The sequence below is a fragment of the Sturnus vulgaris genome, chromosome 19 (genome assembly GCF_052056855.1).
Source record: "Sturnus vulgaris isolate bStuVul1 chromosome 19, bStuVul1.hap1, whole genome shotgun sequence".
NCBI classification, from domain to species: domain Eukaryota; kingdom Metazoa; phylum Chordata; class Aves; order Passeriformes; family Sturnidae; genus Sturnus; species Sturnus vulgaris.
The window spans coordinates 11,746,456-11,763,987 of NC_142261.1; the positions used below are offsets into that span (position 1 = coordinate 11,746,456).

The 17,532-nt window shown below is 41.6% G+C and overlaps 1 protein-coding gene across 1 annotated transcript; it reads right to left on the reverse strand.

The window, feature by feature from the left end:
* Nucleotides 1–3,301: 3,301 nt before the first annotated feature.
* On the reverse strand, nt 3,302–14,068 carry LOC148221663 (solute carrier family 2, facilitated glucose transporter member 11-like). The gene is made up of 12 exons (XM_088176144.1): nt 13,975–14,068; nt 13,284–13,382; nt 12,276–12,436; nt 11,604–11,728; nt 10,063–10,192; nt 9,778–9,926; nt 9,006–9,193; nt 7,866–7,976; nt 7,689–7,790; nt 6,583–6,658; nt 5,483–5,610; nt 3,302–4,735 (listed from the first exon to the last, which is right to left on the reverse strand). The coding sequence occupies exons 1-12, from the start codon at nt 13,996–13,998 to the stop codon at nt 4,529–4,531; spliced, it is 1,500 nt and encodes a 499-aa protein (XP_088032270.1). The 5' UTR covers nt 13,999–14,068; the 3' UTR covers nt 3,302–4,528.
* Nucleotides 14,069–17,532: the final 3,464 nt, after the last annotated feature.

Here is a 17,532-nt window from a genome sequence, read left to right on the forward strand (position 1 = left end):
AGAATCCATCACTCTGCTTGCAAGAAAGAAAAGGAGTTTGAAAAGGTTTTCCTGACAGTACAACTCCCACTGTGTGCCTGCAATATCCAACAGCTTGGCTGGATAAAGGTGTCAATCCTGGCCTGGGGGAAGAGGGAATCATTTTCCTGTCTGCAACCAACAGCAACCAATGTACACCAAACCATAATGCATGATGATACATATCACTTCTTCCCTTTTGAAGATTATGGAAACTCTTGATGGATTATATTAATTATCTTTTGATGAAATTAAGAAAGTAATTTATTTAAAAGTTCGTGTCATGATTTCTTAGCCTATTGCTGTACCATTACTACATTCATTATTTAGGATGTAATCAGAGTGCTTCATATTTATTATTGTTATCAGTAATTTAGAAGACAAAGTAAAGCATCACAGTCAGTGGTGGAAGAGCCAGAGCTGTTGCTGGATTTTCATTTCATTTCATTTCATTTCATTTCATTTCATTTCATTTCATTTCATTTCATTTCGTGTTTCATAGAAAAGACAATGCAACAGGACCTTCATGCCCCAAGCCCCATTGCTCTTTGTGATGTTTAAACACAGAAAGGAAGGATGCTTTCTGTAACAAAGGCATTTAAAATCTAAAGAACCTGAATCTCTAGTGCTATTTTATCTTAGTCTTTGGTAAGGCAGAGGCCTGAGTTGGTGTGAGCAGGTACTCACCAGGTTGGAGAAGAAGGCAGCCATCTCCTATGAACGAGCTGGTGCCTGCCAAGGGAACCAAATGCTCACATTATACAGCAGCAGTGTCAGTGAACCAGCCCCATGTTACTGAAGTTAAAATTTACTTCAGAGGTTTTTGAGTTAATTACACATATTCCAGCTGTGGTACAAAGTTTAGGATTGTTGGATTAAATATTTCAACCAACGGTTATGTCCAGCTCAAGTAAACAGGATGGTGCTCCTTGCAGAACCCGTGTACTTCATTAACTCTGTCTTCTGCTAGGGGGACAGGGGGCCGAGAAAACAATTTCAAACAGGATTCCCATCATCATAACCTGCTCAGTTTTTAGTACAAGTGAGAAACTTAGAGTTCTCTGTTAGGAATCTTAGATGGGGCTTGGACAGTGAACTTCAGGACTTTGACATGAAATAGGGAAGAGCTGTCCTCTCTCCAGGTGATGGCAACTGGAGCACATCGTAACTTAATCATTATTGGAAGGAACTGAACTATTCCATGATTTTGAAATGGGGTGAAAACTTAACAATTCTGCAGTGGCACACCAGGCTTGACCAGCCAAGTATTTAGTAGATGATTTTTCTTTGCTAGTAGAGAAAAAACTTCATCATGCACAGTTTTGTCTGGCATTTCCAGACAAAATATCAGTGTATTTATTTCCGGGTCTGCAATGAAAAATAAGATTGTTTTGAAGCTGTTTTGTAACCTCCATAGCTGGATTGATGTCTATTTCTTCTAAGACAAAATTCTCAGGCTTTAACTTCAGTTATTTCACAATTAAGAGAATATTGAATGTATTCAGTTGGTAAATGGCTTAGTTATCACTTGGCATTTACACTTCAGTTCAAGGAGAGGATGAAGAAATCATAAAGGGCTTGGTTGATGCAAGCAGTCATATTTAGTAGAAAATATTTTATATGCAAAGCATATTCCTGGATCCTCTAGCTAATGTTTGAAATGTAGTGTAGAGCACCATTCCATTTCTCCTGCCTCTCCCAGGCCTCATCATGACCTTGCCTTTGCTGTTGGTTTGTGCTGAGAGTTCATGGAGGGATTTGTTCTTCAGTTGAGGTTCTCCAGCAGATGAGTTGTTGCTAGAGCACAAATGAGACTGTCCCTTTGATGCTAAGAATTAATTTCCTTTTTCTGTTAAGTTATACAAAGTTGAAACAACATGATGTGCATCTGACAAAGGGACAAAATTCCATGTTAGCTGCTGGCATGTGCCTTGCTCAGATGATATTGGGGGGACACAAACAGGCAATAATGTGCATTTCAGCATGGGGCACTCCTCAAATGCAGCCTGTTGCAGATATCCTCTAATGTTTTACTTTACCCACTTCTACTTAGTGTATTTATACATATTGGAACTTCCACTTTTTGCTCTAGGACTTTAATTTAGGATTCCTACTTTGGGTAGGTTGAATCTTCCTCTCATGACTCCCTTCCTGTGTAATGTCTTCTGCATTTATGGTGATTAGTGACTGTACTGCCTGTGTGCTGTTACTGCTTAGACTCTTCTGAGGCCTCCTTTTTCAGATGTGCAGTCTTATAATAAATAGTTGGCAGAAATCTTACAAATATCCTTTAGTCAGATTTGTGCTCAGGGCAGTGAGTCTCACAGCATCATTAGTCATTTATTTTCCAGTTTTACAGTCATGTGTGACACACATATCCAAAGCTGTGCTAAGCCTTCCTTAGCACAGATCCATAGTTCTTTTGTGTCCAGCTGACAAAGCTCACAGACACATTTTAAAAGTTTTTATATCTGCCTCAATTGGTATTTGAGTCATATCTTACCTCTCAGCTGATGTCTTTGGAAGATAATGTGTGTATGGGGGTCCTGAATCACTGTCCCCTTTGTCCCTGTGCCCTGCCATGTAGACTTGAACCATCCCTTTTGCTGTTTCATCCTTGGCCACGCTGTCCCCATGACACAGCTCCTGCTCCACTGAGCACAGCCAAGGCTGACCTGTGCTCCACATGGCTGTTCTGCTTCCCTGCCACTGCAATGTTCCACAGGGCATCTCTGCCTCCCTGGGGAGGGTCCTGTGGGGAAAGCTTTCCTAAACGGCACCTAATGAATAACTGAGACCAGAGAGGTGACTCACTGGAGAGTCTGTCAGCAATGCTACACAGGGACACTCTGCTCTTGTTTCCAAAGGTTTCAGGGATTGCTGTAATGGAATGCTGTTTCCAGAATGAGTGGTAGAGAAGAGAGAATTCTGTTTTGCAAAAAGTTGATATTTCTTATCTATATTGGTAGCTGTCTCCAGATGACTGGTGGTTTTTAATCAGACTACATGTATATGGAACACAACGAAATTATTGAGTTTTCTGACTTTAGGACACTTCACGTTTCATAGATATATAGTTCTATTTATATCTAATGAGTTATAGTTCTAATTAATATCTATTTATATTTAGTGAGATGTCTGAAGTGTCACTCAGTACTAAAGACAGGAATAATGAAGAACTCCAGTCATGGAAGGTTATGCACACCAATAATTTTTCTAGTAAACTCCCCCTGAGGAGATCATGATGTGAGGAAATAAATATTTGTGGAGGCCAGAAGTTTTATTACAAGGCAATTTGCCATTTTTATTATGGTTACTATTTGCAGTTAAAAATAAGCAGCAGTTAAGATGAACAGTTGAATTCTTATTTTTAATAACCTTGTTTGAGTTGAAGTAAATATGCCAGTCAAAGAAACAGCAGAGGTAAAACCACTCATTTTACTGTGCAAGTCTAGAGTTTGGACTTTAAATTGTAGAGTGTGCTTCACAGTAAGCCTTAGCTTTGTTCATGTTCTTTCTCACAGTATTGCTTTCCTTCTACAACCATGTGAGCCTCTCATTATTAGAGGGTAACATGCAGAATATTAGACACCTTCTAAAGAAAAGAAAAGTCCCATGGGCCTCTGTATTTCAAAATAAATTTCGGGTTAAATCAGTTCCAGTCTGAGGCAGCTCTTCTGGGGTAAACAGGTTCCAGGTAGCCAGGTAGGGGAAAGTATCAGTTCAGTTGCTGTGGGATTCTCAGCCCTTGAGATATCTGTGGGAATTCTGCTCCTGGAGGAGGAGCTGCAGACTTGAGATGACAGCAGTGATGGGCAGGATAGCACAGAGCATCTAAAATGCCCGTGGATGCTCGGGGTTTATGGTGCCTGGATTGTGTCCATCAGTCCTTTTAGCTCTGTTGCTGCTGAAAGGCAATCTGAAATGGTTGAAGTCTGTCAAACTAGACACTGTACAAGGACAACATGGCACTGTGCATGGGAACCTGGCAAGGTTTGGTTATTCAGCTGAATCTAGAGAAACAAAGAATTTATCTCCTATTCCACTAAATTTTTTCTTTAATCTGTTATGGATTGAACACTAGCCAGAGATAGCAAGCCAAGAACTCCACTGTTCCCATTTCAACACTGTAAAAACATACTCAGAAATCATAGAGAGAGAGGATCACAAGTTTTTCCTTTTTCTGTGGTCAGCAGAGTGTTTATAAATTCTACATGTGTAGTTTCAGTGTGTATTAGTTGCTCTGTTTAGAAGAGATTTACACATCAGCACATTAAGCCAAAATGCTGATGATTCACACAAGTCTATCCTGTTAATATCAGTCCTTATCCCTTTTCAGAGCTGCCCAGAGTGGAGTGCTTGAGAAAGAAGCTGGTTTGGCAAAATGGGAACCTTGGAAGTGACAGATAGGAAAGCTGACAGTCCATTTGGAGCAACTTGTTAGACAGAAAATGGCAAATGTCTTTTTTTCCCGACTTTTATACAAAAACCTAATTCCCCTTACAGCCAGTCAAAGCCTGGTGCAGAAGGTATAATCCTCTGTGACATGATTTGGAGTTGCTGGAATATGCTTGTTTTTAAAGTTTAGCTTATTGAATTCTTCTGTGATTTCCATGATTGATTTCCCTTTTGTTTCTGGAAGGAACAGGTGGACAATTGTCCCTGAAGTGAAAAGTACCACCATAAAGATGAGGAAGCAGAAGTGCTTGAGTCTTTCCTGCAGGAAAGAACAAAGTGAGAAAGAAAGCAAGATGAGCATATCTTAGCTTTAGCCACTTTCTTGGCACAATTTTTATATTTGGGTCCCATGATGCCTTTAGTTTTAGCTTTTCTATTTCTCAGATTCTGCATTGCTTTAGTGTACAGCTCTGAGCTCCATGCAGAGTGTTACTGAGCTCTCTTCACACTTTGGTCAGAATAAGCAATTCTCAGGCCTGAGAGCCACGACCACCATCTTCCTCAGGCCCAAAAAGTATAAACAGAGGTGAATCAGTGGTGGGGGAAGCAAACCATGGGAATATTACTTATTATCTGAATCTATAATTGGACAATTAACCTCTGATATGCAGATAGACCAGACTGATATCCATCTGAGAAACTCGTGGCCTTCACCCATCTTGGCTGTAGCCTCTGCCAGGCTTTGCACTTTGCCCAAGGTGTATCCTTGAAGGCCTTTAATAAATACCTACTTTATTCTTTTAATTCTGTCTGGCCTCTGTTCTAGGTAGCCACACCAAGGCATCACCCAAAGTATTTTGAATTTGATAAAGAATTTTTTCAATTTTTGCTTTTTGTTTCCATTTTGAGCTTTGACAAATATTTTAGTCTGAATGAGTGTCTTGGGCAAATCAGGGCCCTTTGTTTGTAAAAGTGGACGTGGGAGAGCAGGTGGCAAGAGCTCTGCAGCCTGTCCCAGCAGTGTCACCTGTGCTGCTCCTGCCCCAGGGTGGAGCTGAGCACTCACCACGATGAAGGGGAAGGTGGTGCCGATCACAAACACTCCCAGCCAGTTGAGAACTGCACTGATCACAAAGGCAGGAGGTCTGCAGGACAGCTTGAAGATTTCAACCCTGGTGGAAACCGTGGCACCACCTGAAAGGACAAGAATTGTTTTTCCTTTGATGTCTTTGGCGTCAATATTTCGATTGGGTGTTATTATTACACAGTCAGCTGATGGATGTTACCATAATGGGCTGGCATGAGTACCAGAATTGTGCAGTGGCATTGAGTAGGTTGCTCTTTTTTAGGAAAGAAAACCTTTGTGGCATCTAATAAACTGCTGGACATCAGTTTATTGAAATGCTAAAATAGTGAAATAAATTTTTGGGGACATCCAAGAATTAAGTAGTTGACACTTGAGAAAGCCTGACATCCTTCCATGAAAGATGTCTCAGAGTGGAATGACAATTATTATTGCTAAAATGAATTTCCAGTGTGATTCTGCTAGATTACCAATGGGTGATCTTCCCAGATTTACTTCCTGGGCATTTCAGTTATGTTTTGAAGCCACAGGATTTCAACTGTTTTGAGTTAGGAAAATAATTCAACCCTGCCATATGAGAAGGCAAATATTTAGAACATTATTAGCCTTTATAAAACAAAGCCTTTTATAAAATAAATTTTATAAAATAAAGTTTAATGAGTCGCAGGCAATAAATGCTAGGAAAAAAATTACTTCAAAGTAGCTCTTCTGCACTGCTGTCTGTGTGGGATAAGATGTTATATTATACAACACTGAATCTAAAAGAATTCTTGCTTTTCTTTTTCTCTTTTTTTTTTTTTCTCTAGCATTAAAAGAAAAAAACTTTTATCCATCTGCTTTTGCTCTATTTTTGCTGTATTTTTCCAGCGTGCTCCTTTCTTCTTGCTAGCAAAACTCAAACCTGATGGTATTGAATTTCACGTCCAATGAATAATTGGACCCACAGTGTTTAAATGAGTGCAAGATTATGTTAAATGAATTTACTCATGCTGAAAATTATCCAATATAAGGCAGTATTTTCCTAACCCTACTAATAAGCTCACCTGACTCAATTCCTTTATTTCCTTTGATTGAGAACTTACCTGGCCCAACAGCAAAGACAACTGAAAACAGGACAATGAGAGCAAGGCTGCAGTATGGCATCCAGTAGTGCCAGTCCTGGGGGAAAAAAGCCCATAATAAACTTCTGGTTGAAAACTGTTAACAGCCCTAGGTGATGAATGCTCCTGCTTTTCCAATACTGTCACCTCAAGAAAGAAATATTCAGTGTGTGGAACTGAGAGCTGTGAGTGCTTTGTTCCGTGGATGGAGCAGTGAGGTTTTGTTATGTGAGCAGACACAGGTCTGCCAGTGCAGGGCAGCTGCAAATCTAGGGGGGCTTTAATCAAATGAACTCTGAAGGGTACTTTTGTACCCTGTCCTTTCTTTCTGACCTCATAGTGCTTCCTCCAATCCTTAGGGATACGAGGAGGACAGATCACACCTTTCTTCACTTTTGTTAAGTTATAGATTTAATAACTGGTACTGCAAAAACAATTTTTCTAGATCTTAGTCAAGGAGAAATAAGACTCGACGCTTGAGGGAAAAAACAGATTTCTCTCTCCTGTGTTTGAGAGCTTTCATGAATGAAACAAAACCAGAAGTCTGCTGCCACCTTGCTTCCAGGTCAGTTTTGCAGTTTATCTGTGGAGTGGCTCCGGATCAGTACTGGTAACACAGGTGATTTATTTCTGAAAAAGCTGCAGCAATGGCACAGAGAAGTGAACTGGTCTCCAGTCTGTGCACAGAGAGTGCCTTCCCACAGTTATCTGCAGCAAAGTTCAATTTCAAATGAACTGATGCAAAAGGTCTCAGGTTTTGCTGTCACTTGTTAAAAACAGCATTAATAGAAAGGGCCATTTTCCTAGAAGGGTCCTGTGGCCTGTGCTGGCTGGTGCCTGGTGTTTGCAGCCTGATGAAGTCAGGAGCCCCTCTCCCCGTGTTTCACGTGTGCCATGCTAAGGTCATGGGATGATGTTGAAAGGAGGGCAGGAGTACAAGAGGTGACTGGCTAAGAGAGAGTTTAATCCTACATATAGACAAGCTGGATCTAAGCCTCACTTTCCTTTCTCAGCAGCATGGTCCTGCCAGTGAGCTGTAGATCACAAATAGAACAGGCAGAGAGCTGCTGGGAGCAGAATTTCCTTACCTGGAGGGACAGAGTCACAGTGAGAGCAGCTAGCAGTGAACCCATGATCCAGTAGCCTCCTCTTATGAGCATTTTCCTGCCCAGTCGCTCAATGATGGAGCTCTGAAGGACAGAAATCACATCAGTGTCAGTGCTGGACAGCAAAGTGTGCCCCACTCCCCTGGTAATGTGACTTACACAGACTACAGCAGCTACCAGTTCAGAGAGCCCAATAGAGAGGGTCATATAGGAGGCCATTCTTTCATCAAAGCCAGCTGCCTGAAGGACTTCAAAAGTATAAAAATAAATCTGGAAAAAAAAAAATCAAACATTAAGAGAAGAAAATAACTGATTTCTTACCCAAACTTGCATGACACTGCCCTAGATATGAGCTGCTAATCAGAGAGCACGCAGCTCAGCTTTGGGGTGAGCTGGAATTCTGCACTCTTTTGTTTTGTTTATCAACAAACAAAAATATTATGAAACGTTATATAATTAATTCATTAATTAATTTGATAAAAGATAAATTGCTGGTATAATTGGACCTCCAATTGCTACAATGCAATTAGTTTTGCAGACTCCTGATTTGGGTGCTTTCAGAAACAGCCAGGTGTATCTTGTTTTCAGAGCCCATCCAAAAACAATACTGTAGGATATTCCCAAGAAAGAAGAGCATGGGTGATGGAGTAATGAGGGGATAAACTAAACATCTTTTCAAGTCTCTCTGCTTGGAGAGAGATATGCTGAGGTGATAAAGAATCCAGTTTAAGCTGTGTTATGTTCAGCTGTGTATTTCCTTAGCAGATGCTGCTGCATGGTGGTGTTAGAGGTAGGAGGGTGGTGCAGGCAATTGCAAAGCTGTGGGTTCAGGAGGATGCCAGGAAAGCAGCGCTGTGAGGAAAGCAGAGCTGCAGGGGCTGCAGAACAGGGAGCACGCTGCTTGTTAGCTTTGAGGGCAGAGTGAGCAGACTGCCATCCCAACATCTCAGGGTGCTGAGAGCCAGGGGAGAAATAGCAGCAGCTGCAGTGAGCAGCCGCGTAAAACCACAGGTTTTGCCAGTAGAGAGTGGGCTGATTCCTAAGAGTGAGCTCTGGAGCTCTGCAGTGGCTCCCAAAGGTGGCAGCTCCATGAGCCTAACTACAGAGACAGGTAACTCCAGCAGGGACCAAGAGCTGGGCTGAGGGATGTCACACAGAGCCCAGCCAAGCTTTGTGGCTGCTGCTGTCCTCTAGAAGGGCTGGCAGACAGCAAGGTTTGATCTGGGAAGCCTGGGAACAATGGAGGACGCTCCTGTGAGCTGTGATCTCTTGGGACTTGAAGGGGGAAATACACTCAACTGCATTGATGCCACATAGCTGAATTGTGGCGGTCAGAGTAACTGTCATGTACAGCTGCCAACGGAAAGCTGGTTCTTTCACTAGGTCCAGGACACTCAAGATCTTGGTGTTTTTCATTGTTGCCTTCTCTTTCATGAGGTCATCAATTTCTGCTTGGTGTTGGCCTTCACCCCAAAGCTGCCTTATGGCTGTGAAGAAGGAGAGCGAGACCTGCCATGTTAATTCATCTCTGTTTATTCCCTGAGAAGTTTCTGAGCAGGTGATACAAGAGTCTGGCAGCCCAGCCTGTGTGTGCTGAGAGCCAGAGATGTCTTATGGGGTGTTCCAGAGCCCTGATCCCCTCCTGCACAGCGGGAGCTGTGGGTGCACAAGGTGCACTCTCTGCCCATGGGGCCACCTTTCAGCCTTCCTCCTTCTCTCGGGGTGTGAGCAGGGTACACAGCCAATAACCAGAGATCGGGGGTGCCCAGTGGAGCCCTGCAGTGCAAACAGCTATTTTTCATTTTTCATTTAGTATTAATCATCAGACTGACAGTGCAGGTGATGTCAGACAAATGAGAAAGGTTTTGTAATACAGAGCTGTAGAGGGAAGTAGTTTTATGTTCTATGTGGGCACTACAACAATAATGGATTCAGTAAGTATTCACAGAGCCTCGTGGGAAATGAGCTGGGAGAAACTTTGTCCTATTTCTTTATTTCCATATGGGGAAAGCAAGCATCACAAAATGGTTCTAAGTCAAATGAGGAACAGGAACCTGAAGCCCTCAGTTACCTTTTTTGCAGCCTTCCTGGTCTCCTTTATGCATGAGGAGATACGATGGGGACTCTGGGAAGAAGGGAAGTGTGACCAGCTGGACCAGTGCTGGGAGTCCACAGGAGGCCATCAGCATGGGCCACAGTGCCTGGCTGCCCAGCAGCTCCCTGGCAGGGAGGAAATGTGTGTTAGGGTAACAGCTCATTGCATTGGCTTTGAGGAGAGAAAGGAATGGATGGAAAAGCAGAGGAAGAGTGGAAGGGATCCAGAAATGAATTGTGGGGATAATCAATTGCATTATACCTTTGTCCTGTAATTTGTCCTACGGCTTTTCCCAACGACCAAAAGAAAGAGGAAGTAGAGTTTGCAAATCCACGTAACTTCTTAGGGGAAATTTCTCCAACATATTGGTGATGTAGAGGAACACAAAGACCTAGAGGTGGAGAGGGAATTATGGGAGAGAAAAAAAGAAGCCATAACCATTGGACATAAATCTAGAAGTAAATAATGAAGTATTACAGAATGCAGCTGTCTCTGGCACATAACTCACACATGAGACTTTTAGTATTAGATTTTTTAACTCCTTCTACAAAAGTATTGGTCACCTTTGCAGAGTGCAGTTTCCTGATCTTAAGAAATGTAAAGTTCTCCCTCTAAAGTGTAGGTGAGCCTCATCATAAGATCTCCTGTGAGCCTGAACATGTTTTAAAGGACACAGGGTATGCAAGTGCTGAATAACTAAATACTTTTTAGCAGTATTTAATATGCTTGTAGTTAACCCACAGAATCTCAACCTTCTCTGACATTATGCTATTGAAGACATGGTATGGCAGATTTATGGCAAATTACCACATACAGTGCTATGGTCAATGTGGATTTGCATCTGATTTAGGTGGAGACATGGATATTTCTTTTCTGCCATCCAGCAATAATTTTTATGATATCAGGCAGAGCTGATGTTTCCAGTTATATCTGTTATCTCAGACATGCAAATACTAGTCTGGGAACAGAAGCTTTTTCCTGATATGGTGGTCACAGCCCATTTTATCTGTTTCAAATGCAACATATTCTTCTCTTGGCTGTATGTGATGGCAAAGCAATCTCTTTTGATAACAGTCTCTTTAACAAAAATCAGGTTTTTGAAAGAGGCATGATACAGATTCTAGACCAGAGCAAGGCCCTGTGGGTAAACTGTTCTCAAATTACAACCTTAGCTCTTCAACACACCTGTATGTCAGAGAAGTAATCTGATTATTTGAAAAATAAACATTAACTTCTAAGTTAACTCTTCAATAAGTTAAAAGAGGCATCCCTGTGAATATGTAAACAATAGAAAGGCAAGATTTGTGTAAGGAAAAAATACAAAAAAATACTGATAGCAGCATAGCATGTTTTTACTGCCTGTAGTCTACATGCCAGGAGTGATTTTGCTTTATTAAGCCCAGATCTTTGTACTAACCCCAAGGACTTACTTCTTGGAATGCTCCTCCTTATGAAAATACTAGCTTTAAACTGTATAATTCTCAGTACTGCTAGCTAAATTCAAGAAAATATTATACATAATTTTCCTTTAGAAAATCCCTTGTTTCATGTGGTATCAAAACATTTCTGACATCTCTGAATATTCATACACTTGGCAAAGCTGAGTTTCATTTGGTATTAGTGAAATTAATAATAATTATGCTCTTTATTGCAGCACGTTAGAGGAAATCTTCTTACAAAAGATCACCGACTACAACATTTTGTTTTCTTAGTGTAGCCTTACTATTTATTTTTTAAAAAGATGCAAAATTTTGTGAGATTCTGCTGAAATCTCCCAGTCACCTGTAGGAGAAGTCACTCACCTGCACTGACTCCACACATGAAGCGTCCGATCAGAATCATCTCGAAGGACTGGGATATTTTACTGCAGCCCATCACAGACGCTGCCACTATCATCAGCACGTTGTTGCACAAGAGGCATTTCTTTCTGTAAGTGCAAGAAAACGAAAAGATTTTTTTTTTATGACTTCAAAGGGAAATGGCATTTAATGCCATGCATTGGCTGAAGTTGTCTTGATAGTTTTCTTGAAATGACACATATGTGGTTCTGGACAAAATCAGCACTGGGTGCTTTGGACTCATGATGTGCCTTGGCACGTGGCTGCACCTGGGAGTTTGGGAACACTTCTGGACTGTGTAACAAAGTCTGAAAGCTTTTCCCATGCCCTGTGAAACACATTATTGCAGCATCAACAAGGATCTCAATGCTTCTGTACTCTGAGTAGCACTTTCAAGAACCCAATCTCACTTCAGCCAGGTGCTGCCTTTCCTTATTGCTGAGATGAAGCCAATCTGAGGAGCTGTGCCTGCTGGGACAGGCTGACAGCACAGCACATGGGCAGCAAGCAGGAAAATCAGCTAAGCTGGCTGTGCTACAGCCATGACCGAGTCTAAAAGTCTGTCTCTTTTAAAACCTTAACTATCATTTCCTCAAGCTAAGATTCAATTGACAAATTGTCTTTAAACATACATACTTGCCAAATTTAACAGTGAGGTATCTGCTTCCCGAAGAGCCCAGGAGCCCTCCTATACCAAAGACGGACACAGTGATGGACCACAGGAACAGGAGCTTGTCCTGTTGGATGGGATAGCCATAGCGCTCCAGCCAGGTTTCATTAATGAAAGCCTTAACATGCTGAGACAGAAAAAAAGTTCATTAACAACACCTGTGACAGCAGTGCAGGTATTTTATTGTATTCACGAAATAGTTTTGTTGTTTCAGCTGAAGGAATTACTTCACGTAGGCTTTAAAAATGTGTGTTAGTTAACAGATGTGGTGTAATAGAGAGTGCTGTGCTCATTCTGCCATTACAAGGTAAGTCCCTGGGGTTTTTATCCTTGGAATCCGAGGAAGCAAGGCATGGACTGGTACTAAAGAATAGTGTAAACAATACTACAAAGTTCTGCACATGAGTTATGGGTTTTCTCTCACATACCTGCCAAGAATGTCACATTACACAGAGCCTGTTCAGTGCAATTCCTGAATACTTTTTCACCCAGAGCTTAGTGCTCTGAAGCCAGAAAATAATGCTTTTCCACTAAGGTGATGTTTACAAAATAATAATGTCTTCCCTCTGGACTTCAGTGTCCTCAGTGGAAGTTTTAGCTGGGATCAGTGGAGAGAAGCAGACATTTCCCTAGAGCATGGCTCACTTGTTCTATTTTTCTGTCAATATGGATAACCATAAAAAAATAATCTGAAACCACTGAAGAAGGCACATGTGCTATGAGATTCTAGGGGAGACAGATGCCACCCTAGTTAATGTGTGTCTTCTGAGGAACAGTTCTATTAACTACAACTTGCAGATCTCTCCTCTTCTGTTTGCAACACTTTGACATGCTCTGCTCTTTGTGATAGCAAGTGGGAAATGAGAGGAGAATATTGTGATTAAACCCTTTCTGGATGGCAGAGGAGCAGCCTCAGGCAGCAATAGAGACTCAGTGCTCTCATTAACCCGTGTACCACGTGCATCTTTGCCTACCTGAGACATGTAGGTGATGGTAGAAATTTGAAAGCCGATTTGGAATGTGCCACCAATCCCCAGGACAGTGATCATTTGAAAGAGCCCCTGGTACTGCACCTGCAGAAGCAGAACAAAATCTTCTTAAGGTTGTAACCAATTCAGGCTGTTCTCACAATCTGTCTTTCATTCACCAGAAACATCTCATTTGTTCAGGGGATTTTCAGGTAGGAACGTTCCCTCTGCTTGCCCTGGTGTGAGATGTACATCCTCCTGTGATTTCCCTACATCCAGCTCAAGGAAGTGCAGCTTCCACAAGCATCCTTGTCAAGGCACCATGGCTGCATCCAGTCCTGTTCCCTGCCTCTCAAAACCTCTGCCTGCCTTGTCTTGATCGAAATAATTAGATGTATTTAACAAAGCACTTTTTTTTTAATCAGGCAAGCAAAGCAAATTATGTTTCTAGATAATCAAATATGTTCCAATCCATGAAAACATTTAAGACACATTAACATAGTGATAAAAATATGTTAAAGATGGATGGCAGAGCATATGAAGTGCTGTCATACCTCAAAACAGTGAGCAGAACCACTTCCAAGAGACTCTCAGTGAACAGGAGCCTTGTTCTTACTAAGACACTGAATTTATTTTCTTTGAAGCCCAAGCAGCACACGAAAATATCCCAGATGTAAATACCCCAGCAAGTACTTACCAGGTTTGATAGGAAACCCGTCATGACTGCCTGAGGACTGGCTGTCCAGCGTGTGATGTGTCCTGGTCATCACAGGCTTTGTCTCTCTGTCTTCTGCCACTGCCACAGCACTGGGCATTTGGCTTCAGGCATCAGAGTTAAATTTTTACTATTTCATCTTCACTCACATTTACTTCGATTGGCCAAAGTCAACACTGCTGGATTAAATATTTCAGGAAATAATTACATCTAGTCCAGTCTTCAGGGGGAAAGTTTCAAAGCAGAGAAAATCTGCATCTGGGCACCAGTGAGGGCTTTGGGAAGGGAAACTAGAAGAGTTCAGGAAAAACAATCCAAATAGTTTTCCAGGAGTAGTAAAATGTTTAACTTCTATGATACAGACTAGCCTGTATATCTGCCATAATCTGCAGAAAGCAAAAAACAGCTGGTACAAGGTTTAGCTATTGTTATTTATTAATAAGTAAAGTATGTGGTGTTCTGTTTCAGATTCTCTGATAAAGTAAATATCCTAATTAGAAGAAAAATAGGCAGATTTCAGAGCCTAATTTTGCTGTTCAGGCCTTATGAATCAGTTAGACTGTGCTGAGGAAGAGTATTTGCTGTCTAGTGTTTATGGGGATGTTTGTCCACCAGGTGTGGTGAAAAAGCAGTAAAAGATTAAGGCTCATGAAAGTTGTCAGAGAAGGTAAAATATGCCCTAATGAATTGGGATAGGACCACTGGGATCTCACTGCCTCAAGTTTCAGCTTTGACACAGAATGGCTCCAAAATCAGTGTTGATTATTTTTCGTACAATTGAAAAATCATTGAAAAATCACCTTTGATTCCCAGAGGGATCAAACTGTAGCTCTGTGTGGCTTCCACTGGAGCCAGCACATGGAAAAAGGGGTTGGTTTTCCTGGGGCTTTCATGTGTGCTTGATGCCCTGTGCTCCTCTTGCCTCCAAAGCCTTTTCTCATTCTCCCCATGCCAGGGGATTGTCCTGGTGGGGGCAGATGGGGCAATGGGGTTGTACTGAGCCCCTCAGCAAATGCTCGAGCTCACCCTCAGGACTGGTGTTTTCAGTGTATAGAACACAGAATGCAATTATTTACAGAGAGGTTCACTGCAAATCCTGTGAGTCTAAATCTTAAAAAAAAAAAAAAAGAGGCATGTTAATATTAAAACCTTGGTTACTTGTGTAATTCCAACTATTGTCTGTTTAATTGCCTAGCAAATGCTGTTTATCCTGGCTGGCAATAGTGTTTAGAATGATTTGGCCTTTTTTGTATTTTCTCTTGAACACTGACATAGTAACTATTTACATATCTCTTGGCTCTTGTTTTAAAAAAATTTATTTTACATTTTGAGGGATTCCTGGTGATTCTGAGCCATGGTACTATTTCACCTTATTAGCAATTTTAGGAGAATTTCATTCTAGGAACATACTTTAGGATTTTTTCAAGTCAATGAAAGTGACCATTTCTGTTGAAAATGTCACCTGTATTCTTGAAAAAGCTGCTACACTGGAAGTTGTGCACAGTTTCATGTTTAAAGAATTATTACTGAGTTAAAGAGATCTTGTAATTATTTTTTTTTAATAGAGCTGTAAGAAATGCTTGCTGTGAAATGGACAAACATATGAACCCCACCTTCATGAGGTGTGTCAAAGAGTTTTGTGGAAAGAGCTGAAAATCAGGCTTGGTTCTGAGCCAGCTTGAGCCACACTAAACTGCTCATTGTGGATGAATGAAGCCATCTGCAGCTGAATTCTGCACTGAGAGAAACTCTGTGGTTTCTTTTAGATTTTATTTAGGTTTGTTATAATCCAAAACTCAAAATGAAATTCTGAATAACGAAATCATGGGGAATGGAACTAAAGAAAATGTTTAGGTACAAAACAGGTTTTAAGTGAAATCTAAGACTTTAACATAGCACATATTTTATGTTACAATGACTCGTTGATTGCTGACTGCTCATAGCACATTTTCAAGGCGATATGAGAGCGACTCATTCCTGAAGATTCCACTTGTGTCTGTGAAAAAAATATCTTTTCCCATATTAGAAAACAATAATTTGCCTTTGTTTTGCATTCTGCAAGCATCAATGTCTTTTATGATCTTAATATATGGTTTTCTGCTGACCAGTTGGTGTAGGTGGTGCTTACTCAAGAGAATTATTTCCTGCAAAGGAGTGAGGTCTCTTCTTAAAATCTAATGTGCCAAATTCTTTGGTTATTTTCATTACAATTTTTCTCTTTGTCATTGGAAGGAAGAGGGAGGAGGAAGATGTTGAGCTGATGAGGATCTCAGTGAAGATAAGCAGGCAGAAAGTGATGAGGTTTCCCTCGAAATAAATCAGAGAAAGAAAATTTCATTTTATTTTTTTGCTCCTCTTTTTACAGCATTTTGAACATGATGACAAAATGATGGCAATGAAGGCAAAGTTTAACTTCATGAAATCCTGTTTGTTTGGTTACTGTGACATGATACACTCCATTCTTTAGGTGTGAAACAGCAATAGAAATAAAATAATTAAAATTTTCTTCTTTCCTGAAGGCAAGATAGGAAGGGTGAGTAGTCAATATAATTTGAGATGTTGCTTGCAGGAGTATGAGAGAAAGGCCTTGGAATAGGATTAGAACAACTCTCAAACATTAATATTGGCAGGTTAATGATCTGCTCTTTGGTTTCTCAGTAACTGCAAGAGTTGCAGCAATAGTGAGTGTTTGGGAGAGCAGGCTTCCTGAGGTCTGGCACTTTGGATTGGTGTGGTTTGGGGGGATGAATACTTGAGATGGAAAGGTTCATTGAGCCATGAAGCAGAGGAGGTGCCCAGCAAAGCAACCTGGCTTCTTGCAGGAGACACTGGAGCCATAGAAGAGCCAGCAGAGCTGGACTTGATGAGAGAGGGACAGAGCAATGCAAGGCCCCTGCTTTCAAAGCAGCCATGGTGCTGTGTGACAGGATGAGCTGTCCCTCTGCAGTGCTCCAGCTCTGCTCCTGCTCAGACCAGCTCCTGCAAAAGGACCAGCACAGGGAGTGAAAGCACAGAGAAGGAGCTGAGGCTCATGCAAGTGGAAGTTACCCCAGCAGAACACACCCCTGGTCTGGTACAGTGCCAGCAGTGAGCCCTGATCCCAATGGGTATTTCTCCAGCTGTCTGTTGAGTTAGCAGCTCTCTGGCTGAATGTCTGCTCGGCACAGGTGAGAGACACTGCCACCTGCAATTGCATTTCATTGTTAACCCCGGGCAGAGAGGCAAAGAGCAGCATGGAAGAAGAGAAATGTGACATTTGTAATCCCTCTGGCCTCGTGCTGCTCTGGCTGTCACACAGGAGACACAGGCATTAGAAATTCCCCTTTAAACACTGCAAGCTGCGCTGTCAGAGAGGGCACAGGGAAGGGGGCATGGCAGCTACACCCGAGTGCAGAGACTGATGTGTTTGTTACCTGAGCATGCCTGCTCACAGGCAGCTGTAGGGGAGCTCTGACCCTTTCCTTCTGCAAAGAGGAGCGGGTGGAAAGAGCTGGGAATGAAAAGTCCATGGAAAAAAATTTGCAATTTGATTTGGGACGC